The 12,805-nt window shown below is 51.5% G+C and overlaps 1 protein-coding gene and 1 long non-coding RNA gene across 7 annotated transcripts in view; one reads left to right on the forward strand and one right to left on the reverse strand.

Annotated features, from left to right (window-relative positions):
- MTCL1 (microtubule crosslinking factor 1) overlaps positions 1 to 10,979 on the forward strand; it is a 114,329-nt gene extending 103,350 nt beyond the window's left edge. For 4 of the 6 annotated variants that reach the window (XM_086373148.1, XM_086373146.1, XM_086373143.1 and 1 more), the window contains 4 exons: positions 728 to 1,024; positions 2,551 to 2,582; positions 3,704 to 5,180; positions 9,836 to 10,979. In XM_086373148.1, the coding sequence (XP_086229274.1) occupies positions 728 to 1,024; positions 2,551 to 2,582; positions 3,704 to 5,180; positions 9,836 to 10,030 (2,001 nt within the window). In that variant the 3' untranslated portion in view covers positions 10,031 to 10,979. Of the gene's footprint in view, positions 1 to 727; positions 1,025 to 2,550; positions 2,583 to 3,703; positions 5,181 to 7,544; positions 7,597 to 9,835 lie in introns of all 6 variants that reach the window. The other 2 variants (XM_086373144.1, XM_086373145.1) reach the window with 1 other exon arrangement.
- The window catches only part of LOC147346133 (uncharacterized), a 50,145-nt gene continuing 45,901 nt past the window's right edge, over positions 8,562 to 12,805 (reverse strand). Inside the window, exon 3 of the long non-coding RNA XR_015153948.1 lies at positions 8,562 to 9,102. This is a non-coding gene — a long non-coding RNA (uncharacterized LOC147346133). The remainder of the gene's footprint in view (positions 9,103 to 12,805) is intronic.

Raw genomic sequence — 12,805 nt, forward strand, 5'->3', positions numbered from 1 at the left:
TGGGCCTGGCCCTGCAGTCCTCTGGCAGTCCCAGAGGGGAAGCACCCTTCTTACAGGTGGGGACACTGAGCAAGAGGACTAGCCACATACAGCAGCTCCAGTCTCCTGTGGTTTCCACCTGCTGCTTCCGTTTACCAGGTCAGGGAAAAGTACGACTCCAGCCTATGTGGCTCACATGCTTACTTCTTCTAGTCATACCAGATCTTTAGGTTACCTCTGTAGCTAAATTTTCATCCTCTCAAGCAAAGTGTGAGCTGTTTTCGACACCCAGTGATTGTAACCCAGGCGATCACGCAAGGTTTATTTAGGACCCATTCCAAATGACTTGGACACCATGCTCTGTTGTTAGGAAACCTTGCTATTTAAGAAAACTAAATTCACCCCAGAAATCGGCTGTCACTGATGGCTTTCCACTGAATGTGTCTTACATTCGGAAGGTTAACTACAAAAAGCGATTTCTCAATGTGTCATTTGGCATTGTTAGATTTTAAAAACAAATGTGTGATTTCCCGTGAGCACAGCACTCAGTTACACATACAATAACATTCTCTACAGAAGGGGTTGACTTGCCTGGGGTTAATGCAGATGTTTCTAGTCCAGATAAAATTGTGATTTTTTTTTTTTAAAGCATTTGTGGTGTTATTTTTTAAATTGATGCCAGAACTTTAAGAACGTAAGATGTCTCACTGTCTTCAGGCTAATTGTTTTCACTTTTAAAACCCTTAAGTTGCAGAAAGAAAACAGTCCCCGGAGAGGTGGCAGTTTCCTCTGTGATCAAGAGGAGGGGGACACCCGCCCCTGTACCCACCCAGGGAGCCCTCGGGCGCCCCGCCCTGCGGGGATGTGGCCCTGTATGGACACAGACTCCAGTGCGTTTGAGGACCGGCCGCTGTCAAAGCTGAAGGAATCGGACAGGTGCTCAGCGCGGGAGAACCTCTACCTGGACACCTTGTCCCTGGACGACGAGCCAGAGGAGCCCCCGGCCCGTGGGCCCCAGAGGGAGTTCAGGAACTGCTTCCGTGAGGTCAGCTTGGGTTGGGTCTAGTCACCTGCGAAGGAGGGTGAGGGCTTGGGCAGCTGGCTGAGTGGCTGGCAGGCTGTGGGCTCTGCATATCGTGGTCCTGAAGTTAGTAAAAATGAACCTTCCATGATGTGCGAGCTTTGGGGTGGCTCTGACCCCAGGCTCCCTGCGGCACTTGGCCGCTTATCTCAAGGTCAGAAATTCAGAGCCTGTGTCCCATGTGAATGGGAGTCTCAGGAGCTGTCCAGTGAAATCCAGGAGGAAAAAGATCATCTCAGAAGTGCAGAACTGCCAATTTCCTTAAAATGACAGCACAGTCTCTGATTTCAGAAAACATATTAATAACAGAAAAGTCTTTTTTTAAAGAAAGTACTTCACATTGGAAGTAGCAAATGTCAGTAACCAATGACATACAATAAATACTTTCTTTATGTAAAGGGAAAAAGAATCCAACACTAGAAACCTATGGGACTTAGATCAGTGAAGGGGAAAGCTTAGCTCTGTGCAGAAATCCCTACAGGATGGCAGTGGGTTTTCCTGGTTAAAGACTAATTTTAAGAATCACTCCCTGTGAGCCGGTCTCACAGTGGCTGCACCTGTCATCTGACCTGTCCCACATGCTCAGCAGATAGGGGTGCCTGTCAGGCAGTGCTGCTGAAGTGGGGACCTCCTCCTTGGCACCTGAACCCCAGCAGAGGTGACATCGCCAGCATGCCACCCCAGGTGACCCCATGCTGACCACTGCAGTAGCCAGGGCTCTCTGGGGGATCCTTGAGGGGTCTGCTGGCTGGGGCCTCACTCCATCTGGACTGGGTCCGCACAAGGGTGTCCTCTGCTCAGGAGAACCATGTATGCAGTTCTCTTCTTTAGTGGAAGTCACTGTAGCTTTCCCAGTGCCCAAGGGCGACGTTTAAACACCAAGAGCGCTCTATCTAAGGACGTCACACTGACTTCTTTCATTTTTTATTGCGGTACAGTTGGTGTACAATGTTGTATACGATATAGTGGTTCAGTTCTTCCAGGTTATATACTCCATTTACAGTTACTATAAAACACTGGCAGCACTCCCTGTGCCACACAGCATATCCTGTAGCTTCTTTATTTTCTATGTCGTGTCTGTGCCTTTCACCCTGACTTCTCTACCAGGCTGAGGCCAGGGGACGTCTACCCCGACTTACCCTCCTCCCAACCCTTACTCCTCCTCTCACTTGCACACGCTCGCTCTCTCACACATTGTCACTGAAGCAGCTTTGAGGCTCTCACACACAGCACTGCCTTCTGAGAAACACAGAAGAGCCGCCTTGGGACAAAGCTTACAGCCAGTTTTTCTCACTCACGTAGCCCCTCCCTCATCGCCCCTGGATGCTGGTGTCATTACTGACCTTCCAAGGGCTGAGGGGCAGAGGCACTCCTGGCCCAAACTTGGCTTCCACGTACGTTTTAAATGTTTTCCTAAGAGCAAAGCAGACCCTTAGCAGCCCCAAATCTGCCAGTACTGACTGATTCTGGTGAACTTATTTTCTTTATAGGAAGAAGAAAATCACAAGGGAAATCTTCAAAGGTAAGTAAAGTTGATGAAATGACAGTAGACTACCGCAGGAAAGACCTCCTGGTCTTAAAAGTCTATCTGTAGTCAGCAGTGCACTGTGACGCTTCAAAAATGACTTAGAGTAAAACTTCTGGAGAAGCAGTTGCTTTAGTACACAGTATTTAGATCGTTAACAACAAAAAGGCCAGTGCTGTGTTCATGTGTGTTAGTGTCGTGGCAAGAGCTGTGTATGTAAGGGGATAACTGTGTTAAACGGTTTTTGAAAAGTTCATGGAAACCCCTCTCTCCTGATTTAAAGGCTGGAAAAAACTCCCTCTTGATATGCTATGAGACATTTTAGACTGACCGTTTAAAAGCTCTCCTAGGATGACTTATTACAGTATTACCAAGAGTAATCCTTGAAGTAAATATAAAGTAGCTGGTGTTTGTAATCATTTTCTAGTAACCCACATATGTAATGGTGGGGCATGTCTGAAAAGGCCCATATAAACAAATTTGTTTAAATGGAGCAGAAGGCAAGGGGAGGAGTGAGCCCGGAGGGGACTTCTCTTTGAAACGGTGTTGATATCGTGCACCAGCCTGCTCACACCGTCCACTGCCCTTGGGAGACTGGTAGTGCTTGAGCTGAGAGAGATGAGGCGAGCGGGTAGAGGAGACGTCAGATGACAGTTACTTTGTGGTGGCCTCTCCTCCTCCCCACCACGCCTGTATCTGGGTTGGACTGTGGTGCAGTCACGTCTGCTCTAAGGCGAGAACTCAGGAAACTCCCGCAGATTTGGCATCAAGGGTGCCTGTCAGTAGACGGAGAGGCCAGGCCACAGCCAGGCTTCCCGTCTGCCTGTGGACCCACTGTAGGCTGAAAACAAAACAGTGCGAAGTAGACCTGGAACTTAACTCTAACTACCATGGAGCACCACGTCCACCCCCAGTTTTGAAAGTCAGCCGTAGTAAATTCTGACCAGTGCAAGGCTCCTGCATCAATTCCACGGCCATAAAAACCCAAAGGGTCAGCCCAAGCGGAGACTGTTGGCACAGTGCACAGGGGCAGGCCATGGGCTGCGCTGGGTTGGGGGTATTGGGGCCATGGCTCCCTAGCTGGTGACGGCTCACACCGCTCCTCTCCCCTTCCCCAGGGCCGTGTCTGTGTCGTCCATGTCTGAGTTCCAGCGCTTGATGGATGGCTCTCCCTTCCTGCCGGAGAAGGGCCTGCCCCCCACATGTAGCAAGGAGGACGTCACCCCACCCCTGTCCCCTGATGACCTCAAGTACATCGAGGAGTTCAACAGCAAGAGCTGGGACGACAGGCCTCCAGACCCCTGGGCGGACAGGACCGAGGTGGGGCGGACGCGGCCCGAGGCCAGCACTGAACCTTTCTCTGACGCCGCCTGGTACCTCACCACAAGCATCACCCTGACCACGGACACCGTGACCAACCCCGAACACTGCCAGAAGCAGCCCCCGCGGAACCTTGTCTGTGCTGAGCAGGCTGGGGGGAGGGGGCTGCACAGCCCACCCGCCATCCGGAGGCTGGAGGGCATCATGGCGGGGGTCGGCGAGAGCAGGGTCCGAGGGGGCCCCGGGGATGCCAAGGGGAGCCCTTCTGAACATGTGCTCAGCAGGTGGCCCTGTGCCCCCTCCAGGCACCCCCGAGACTACACGGAGGTGGGGCTCCGGCCCCTCGATAGCACCCTCAGCTTCTCCTCCCCATTGCACAGCCTGGAAATGCCCAGAAACCTGAGTGATGATATGAAGGAGGTAGCCTTCTCGGTCAGGAGCGCCATCTGCTCCAGCCCCGTTGAGCCTCTGGTCAAGGACATGGCCTGCCAGACCAATGGGTCCCGGACAACAGGAACACAGACAGTCCAGACCATCAGTGTTGGCCTACAGACGGAAGCCCTGCGGGGCAGCCCACACAAGTGTCTCACACCCAAGGCGGGAGGTGGTGCCACACCCGCGTCCTCTCCCTCCCGTGGCCTCAGGAACAGGCAGGTGGCCCCCGCCATTGAGAAGGTGCAAGCTAAGTTTGAACGCACATGCTGCTCCCCCAAGTACGGGTCTCCCAAGCTGCAGCGGAAGCCCCTTCCCAGAGTGGACCAGTCAAGTAGCAGGGCCTCCCCGGGGGTGGCCCAGAAGGGGTGTGGCGAGTCAGCCTGGGCCCGCTCCACCACCACACGCGAGAGCCCCGTGCACACCGCCATGAACGATGGCCTCTCCAGCCTCTTCAGCATCATCGACCACAGCCCGGTGGTGCAGGACCCCTTCCAGAAGGGGGTGCGGACTGCGAGTCGGTCTCGCTCGGCCGAGCCCCGGCCAGAGCTGGGTCCAGGCCAGGACACCAGCCCCAGCTCTCGGGGCCGCTCACCCAGCCCCATTGGGGGTGGCTCAGAGACATGCAGGGAGGAGGGGGGAGAGGGCACGCCCCTGAGGCAGGACTTATCTGCTCCCCCTGGCTACACACTCACCGAGAACGTGGCCCGGATCCTCCACAGAAAGCTGTTGGAACATGCCTTAAAGGAGGAGCGGAGGCAGGCTGCCCACAGCCCCACAAATAGCAGCAGCGACAACCACATGGGAGAAGCGGTGGTCAAGGCCGAACCAGGGTCCATCGAGGTAATGGAGGTTGAGTCTTCCCCCGACCATGCCCCCACCACTGGTCTTTCTCAAAGTGGGCAAGGAGGACCCTGGGGCTGTGTACCGGATTACCTGAGTTCAGGAGGGTGTTGGGAGGACAGAATAAGCAGGAACACAAGCCCCGAGCTGCTGCTTAGAAACTCATCTTACCACCTTCAGTGATCCTCTGAAGACAAGGAGATGGTGGTCTTTAAGTAGCTCTGGGACTGACTCAGGTCCTATGCTCTGGCTCAGTGATCCATGGTTGTCTATTCAGTGCTGACTTAAGTGCAGAGAGCATCCTTACATCTCACAGATCCCCTTACCCTCTCTGTGTGCAAGAGTTCTCTGAGCAGTAAAACCAGGTGAGACGAATGGATAAAGTCAACAGCGTGCCTTCATACAACTAGATTACTGTCGTCATCCCCCTTATACCTCACCTATTGTTATCATGCTACCTATGACCACACATTAAATATTATCACACATTACTATTACATTATCATTATTATATGCCCCTTAAAGTTATTCACAATTCCACATGTGGTATAATTGGACCACACCACTTAAAAATCAATTCCTGTTTCTGCGGCAGGAATGAGCAAAATAAACAGTCAGATGATAATGCCAGGCATGAAAATAGTGGGGCTGGAGGACAGTTCCAGCTCTTGGTCAGACCGTTGTGTTATAGACCTGGGGAAGGCCTGACCCACTAGGAAGCCAGATGCAAAACCTCCCCAACGGTGGAGTCCAGACACCTGGGGGCACTCTCCAGGCCAGGCAGTCAGCCGATGGCAAAGGTGAGACACAGAGACACCCTCTGGCTCCCTAGCTGCTCCCTCCCGAGGCCCTGCAGCTGCACAGGTGAGGAGAGGAAAGCTCAGGAGGGGAAGAGGTGTATTTCTCTGTGTCACCTGAGGCCCCTGCCATCCACACATCCCACAGAGGGATAAGTAATGTGTGGCTTCCCAGTGTAATTCAAAATACAAAGTTAAATCTGAAGTAGATAAAACCATGAGAAATTGCCAGTGACCTTCAGAAACGGCAATGCTATGTGGTTCAACCTAATATTGATCATCTGTGGCCTACGCCTGTCAAAGGTACGTGTCTTTGTGGGAAAGCTGTTTGTGTGCTCTGAGGAGGAGGCTGCCTGTTCTCAGGTGACAGATGGTGCCTTCTGTCACCCCACCCGCCCCTTGGGGCGGGGGGGGGGGGTTAAACCACCCTCAGGTAAGTGGTTTGCTGCTGCAGGGGATCTAGCAGGGAGAGTGCCCATCTCCTGGGACTGAGATCTTGGTCCCAGAGCATTACTCGGTTTGGCTGCAGTGTTCATTTGTATTAGAGACAAAATAGGTTTTGTTTTGGAGGCTAAAAATGCTGAGTCACAAATGAATGTGAGACTATAAAGGAAATGGCTCAATAATGGGATCATACCACTCAGACACAAAGATGGCTTTACCCGCACAAAGCCATGCCCCACTCTTTGGTCCTCCATAAAGTCTGTTTGCTACCAGAAAAGGTGACGGCTGATTTAAAGGGGGCCCAGGGCCAGTGTCAGGGGTTCAGACTGGCATGGAGCTCCCTGGGCAGTATTGAGATATCATGGTCTTCTTCCTTTCACTGTGGAAAATAGCTTATTCTAGATTTCAGGGGATGATTCCTCACCTGAGCTATCTTACTAAATGAGTCTCTCTCTAGATGGTGTGACAGTTCTGGGTTTTCATTCCAAACTCCGCAGAACAAGTTCTGTTCCACCCTGCTCTCTGAGCCCATGGGGCATCTTCCCTGAGTGCTCATGGCAACCCCAAGACACGGTGCTGGAGGACCCCTGGCCAGGCATGGGCACCGCAGTAAAGTCCCCTCTCTCACGCTCACCCCACAAGCTACTTGCTCCTTTGTTTCTCTTGGAGTCGTAGCACGATGCAGAGAGAGGCTATGAACAGGAGGGCTAAGGTAGAGAGAGAGGAGAATCTGGACATGTCTCAGTTGAAAATCTGAAGGGAAAGTTTTAGTCTGGGCCTCAGTCATTTGGTCATTGTGACTAAGACAGTCCCGCTGTTTAATGGGCTCTGTTTCAAAACCTGCAGTTGTGGGGCACTGGAAACACTCTGTGCCACGGGGCAGCTCAGGAAGAACAGGAGGACAGGCAGCACAAGAGAGAGGCTGCTGTCGTGAGGCCCCTCCTGCGTGGCTGGGCACAGACCGGCCTACGCACCCACTTCTGCTGAGCCTCACTTCTCAGGATGGCTATCCCTGGAGCTGCCACCTGGGCCTGTTGACTTTAAACCTTTACTGTTGTTCTTCTTGTAAAGTACTTTCCAACCTACTTGCTTTTCTTTTCTTTTGTCTGTCTCTTCTGTCCAGAACCAAACTGTCTTACTAACTGCCCCCTGGGGACTCTAGCCCGCCTCACTCCGTAAGTGCTTTCTTCCTTCTTTCCACTGTCTGCAGAGCTTGTTGTGTAGCTCAGGGCTGGCCCAGCATCCATCTGAAGGGACAGATGGCCAGCCTGGACAGGCCCACATGCCCCCACACACACCGCTGGGTGCTGAATGCTCTGTGCAGAGACCCCTCTGCTGTGCGGTAAAGGCACACTGGCCTGCGAGGGGACTGACGAGCCTGCAGGGTCTGAGCAGAGCACGGTCTGTGCCTGCTCACCGACAACTGGCACTGTGGTGGCAGTGTGCACTGCCACGTGCTGTGCAGGAAGCTGTCCTCTGTTTTCAACAACCACACTAGAGGGAAGAAATACAAATGTATCTTGACCTTCCAGGGGTCACCACAGCTGACCAAGTGCTCAATAACTTTGTCAACAAAATAGTCATTCCTGCCCCAAAACTGTAGAACCACCTTCAGAGCCCCGGTCGAGGAGCATGAGAAAACACCAGCCTTGTTTCCAATCGAGGATGGTCACCTCCCCTTATCTGCTGGCCTTAAACACACGTGGCTCTCAAAGACCAAGCATGTGGCCCACGAAACATGATGGAGTGGCTACAGCGGCCCTTTCTAGAAGAGGTGCTCCAAGGACGAGAGCCCCACTACTGCCTGTCTTCCCATTATTGTTGGCACTGGCCAGGTGTGTTGAATTCTTACCTTTTTAACTTATTCCACTGCAGGGGCTTCTCAGGAAAAGAGAGCATCCGCTGCTCACAAGTGCTGGTGTGACATGAAGGAGAACTTGGTCTCCTTAACTCATGGTCACACAGCCTTTCTTTCCGTAGGAATGCACAAATGCGAGAGAAGAGGTAGCACAAACAGACCCCTGTCACTCAGCATCAGCTAGGTAGAAATGGGCCACAGTGCTGTCCAAAAACGTACTCCAGCAATCTACCCCCACCACACACACCTCGAGACACCAAAAGACCCTGAGCAGTAGCAGACTTCTCAGCCGCCGTCCCACGTACGCTTTTATTTCTGCTGTTTTGGTGCTGACGTGCTTTCATAGGCAAGGTATCGCTGGTTGCCATGGTTTCCATTAGTATAAGAGCTCTGCTGCTGGGGCTCGTAAAAAGTTGCAGTCATGTAAAAAGCCACCAGAACTAGCAATGTTAGCATCATCGTGTGTCAGTGCTTCTTTTCTGCTGGCCCCAGGCAGCAGCCACTCCCCACCCTCCTGTGCTCTGCCCGACACCTTCTCCCTCCCTGTCTCTTCCTCACTCTGCTGGCTACATGCTCCTTGTCTGGTCTCTGCTGTGCTCATCACATCTCTTCACATCCCTCCACTTACTTCTGGAGTGGCTCTGAGGGTCCTTGTTCCATGTTCTTCACAACAGTGGTCTCCCTCCTCAGCCTCCTGTTGTGTGGGTGTCTGTAGACAGAACTCGTTTCCTCCTGCCACAGTTGCCCCACCTTTGTGCCCGCAGATCCTGAGTCTGGGTGTCCTTTGTCCTGGCTGCAGAGTAAGGACGAGTGGCTCAACAGTCTGTAAAACCAAAAAAGGAGCAGTGGCCTTGAGAGGACATACTATAGGTGACCAGCCCCAGGGTTCTTCAAAGGTGCAGGAGCCCGGAGCACAGTAGCACGAATGCACTCGGGCTCCCCTGTTTTGACGCTGCTGCCAGTAAGAGTCATTAGATAAAACTGCCTCCATCAAAGTTTCTGCCTGCAGTGTTACATCACTGTTGTGGGGGCCTCACCCAGTGCCGGTCCACCTGGAACAAGCAGCAGCAGAGCTGATTTGAAGGTGAGCCCTGCTGCTAATGCAGCCAGATGGCATCCTGGGGCCTTCTGCGGGTGCCCACAGACCAAGGCGCAGGGAGGCTGACCTCCCAGGACTGGCCGCGGCAACTGACTAGATGCTTCAGAAGGCTGAAACGATGTGCACGGCCAGGCGAGAACAGGCCCACGGGGTCATGCAGACCACTCGCCCCTCTGACTCCCCTTTCCATTTGCTGCAGCCCAATTCCAAAGCCACTTACACCCATCTCATGCCACATTTTCATCACAATTTGCTATCTTCCCATGACTGCTGGCAATGGTCATTCGTGTTGAATTCGTAGTCTTTTTTTAACACATTCTCCGTGAGCAATGTGTGTATTAGCATTCAGACCTGCTGGGCTGTTGCACTTGTCTTAGAGAAGTCTGTGTGGGGGGTGTGCCCTCCTGGAGGACCTGTCCCTCTCGTAACGCTGTCTTTCTCTTCCTCCGCTCTGAAGGAACTACCTTGTTCTGCACTTGCTCCATCCCTAGAGCCTTGCTTCTCCAGGCCCGAGAGACCAGCAAACCGTCGCCCTCCGTCCCGCTGGGCCCCACACCCCGCCACTGCCTCACCAGCTCCATCACCCGGAGAACCCACCTCCTTGGAGGAGCTCGGTGATGAGGAGCCACCTGGGGAGAAGCCGCACGTGTGATGCAGGTTGGCATGGATTATCCGGAATAATTCACTGTAATTTGCATAATCACACCTTCGTCATCAACAGAACTCTGCCCCAAAAGGAGAGATCTGATTTTCCCAAGGTCAAAGAATGTTTTTTTAAAAAAACAAAAACAAAAACACAGCTGCTGAATGTTCAACCTGTGAACCTGAGATGTTTCTAGAATGAAACAGTAAATGTGCCTGTAAGAACTTAATTTTTTTCATAGCTCAGAAAACTATTTTTGTCTCCATCTTTTTTACACAAAGTATATTAAACAGTAAATATGATATAAATAAATTAAAAATGAAAGTTTTAAAAATGTACATTATAAGACATTCTGAACACCCTCACACGCAATACTGACTGCCTGTTAAATCTGCACTGTTAACATTTTGCTTTGGTTTATTTCCACGTTGAATTAGTGTGTTTTAAGTTAATTTTATTTTGTCAGCGTTCTTGTTTCTTAAGAATTTTTGAAATGCTTCAGCCTGTCGAATTCAGTGAACTTTTCATAATGAAAAAACCATGAAGCCCGTAGACAAGGCATCTCCTCTGTCCTAGAGGGGAGAGACGGCAGCGTCCTGGAAAGGCACAGAGGCCACAGCTGGGCTGCAAGTCCACCTGCTCCTCCTGCCCTGCACGTCTCTGGGTGCATGTCCATACCCCTGCTGTGGTCTCACCCACCTCCGTGAGTCCTCTCCCGCCATGACGTTGTGTGACCCCCTCGTACTGTACTGTTGGTGTTGTCTTCTTGCATTGACGATACAACAGCATTTAAAAATTACTGTTAGAAGACTAACTGGCAATACACAGTGTTTACTCCAAATTTTCTTGTTTAAGGAAAAATACCACAAAAAGTCACGAGCATACCAAATGGAAAGAGAGGGTGGTACCTCAGCATCTGTATGAGGTGATGATGAAGAAATAAAGTGTTTATAAAACAGCACCTGTCCCAAGCTCTTGTCTCAAGCACCCTCCACCTTAGTTCCTAATGGCTGGAGAGAGGACGCAGGGGGAAGGCGAGTCAAACAGCCACTCACGTATCTGACTGGGATGCACTGTGAGTGCACAACAGCCTTTGCAGCCTCTCCGCAACAGTATGTTAGGATTAGAAGGTGACTTCATTTTTGCTAAAAACACCAAAATGGATGGATGAGGGGGTGTGAGGAAACAGGTTACCCACAGTCAGGACGTGCCTACCCACTCCCCTCCCTGGAAGGTGGGAGAGGCCATTTCTACCCTGGACTGAGGTGCGACTGAACTGTCAGAATGACAGACCAGGAGTTTATGAAGTGGTGCTGGTGAAGACAGAACTGCTTCAGGCCGAAGCGTCTAGCTAAAATGTTTCAGCAGCAAATGGGCTAATGGCTTAAGCTCTTTTCCCAGCATTACCACAGTTCCATTAAAAAAAAAAAAAAAAGTTGGACATTGGAGCCTGCTGTAGTAGCTGTGGAGAACAGCCTGACAGTTCCTTAGGGAGTTAACCGGTTACCATGTGACCCAGAAATCCCACCACTGGGTGCAGGCCCCGGGAGAAAGCTGGGCCTTGGACTGGGCAGGTATTTGTTCACCCATGTTCACAGCAGCTTTACTCATGGTAGCCAGAGAGTGGAAACCACCCAAGTGTCCATCAATGGTTCATCCACACACTATTCAGCCTTAGGAAGCAAGGAGATTCTGGCACCTGCTGCAGTGTGGATAAACCATGAGGACAGCATGCTGAGGGCCATACATAAACCAGTCACAAAAACAACAAATGCTGTATGATTCCATTTACAGGAAGTACCCACAGTAGTCAAATTCATAGATACACCAAGTCATGGTGAGCAGGAATTTGAGAAAGAATGAGGATAGTTAGTGTTTAACGGGTACAGAGTTTCAGTTTGGGAAGATGAAAAGTTCTGGTAATGGATGGAGCTAATGGCTGCTCAACAATATGAATGTACTTAATGCCACTGAGCTCTACGCTTAAACACCACTAAATGGTGAGTGCTGCATGTATTTTACAACATTAACAATTTTTAATGCAAAAGATAAATACTTAACCCCAGAGACACTGCAAGTTGACAAATTTCTTTCCCGGTCAGCCTCTGCCCACCATGAGTGATGGGAGGCGCATTAACACTTCCACTTGCAAGCAAGCAGGCAAGCTGCTGGTGCTCATAACTGGGAAAGTGCCAGCATCCAGCGCAATTACAATCCGGGACACACACACATCAAAGCTGCCCTGTGCAGCTTTGTTCTCAGACAGGATCCTAAGAGTTGGCAGCCCTGGCCCCCAGAGGCTCTCACTAGTTCAGCAACTCCGAGAGAAAGACGATCTCTTAGCAGCTGCACCAACAGAAGCCCCAGGACTGAAGACTCTCGTGGGTCTGCTCTCATTTACACGTCGCACCCTGAGATTGTCACTACCAGACTGGTCCAGTAAAGGAAAACCACCAGGGCAGTGAGAATAGAGAAAGGGTGACTGGAAGGCGGCGAAGCCTGGACGTGATGGTGGGGGGCCCCTGGAATCACAAGGAGAGGTTCTGGTCACCACAGAACTGCTCTCTGCCTGGAGATGAGTCCTAGACACAGAAACAAAATATAGAGATAGTACAGTGTAAATCCTAAGTTAAGCGGGGCTTGAGCTGGACTTGAGAGGAAGAGCAGGATTAACTGGGAAGGCAGGAGAGACTGTCAGGGGTGGGGAAGAGGAGTAGAGGTGTGGGGAGGGGCAGATGAAGACCTGGCACCCGGGCAGTGGTGTGGTCACTGCTGGAGGAGAGC

This window comes from Bos grunniens, chromosome 24, assembly GCF_055505025.1.
Source record: "Bos grunniens cultivar Pamir isolate PY7600 chromosome 24, Bosgru_T2T1.0, whole genome shotgun sequence".
In the NCBI taxonomy this organism is placed as follows: Eukaryota; Metazoa; Chordata; class Mammalia; order Artiodactyla; family Bovidae; genus Bos; species Bos grunniens.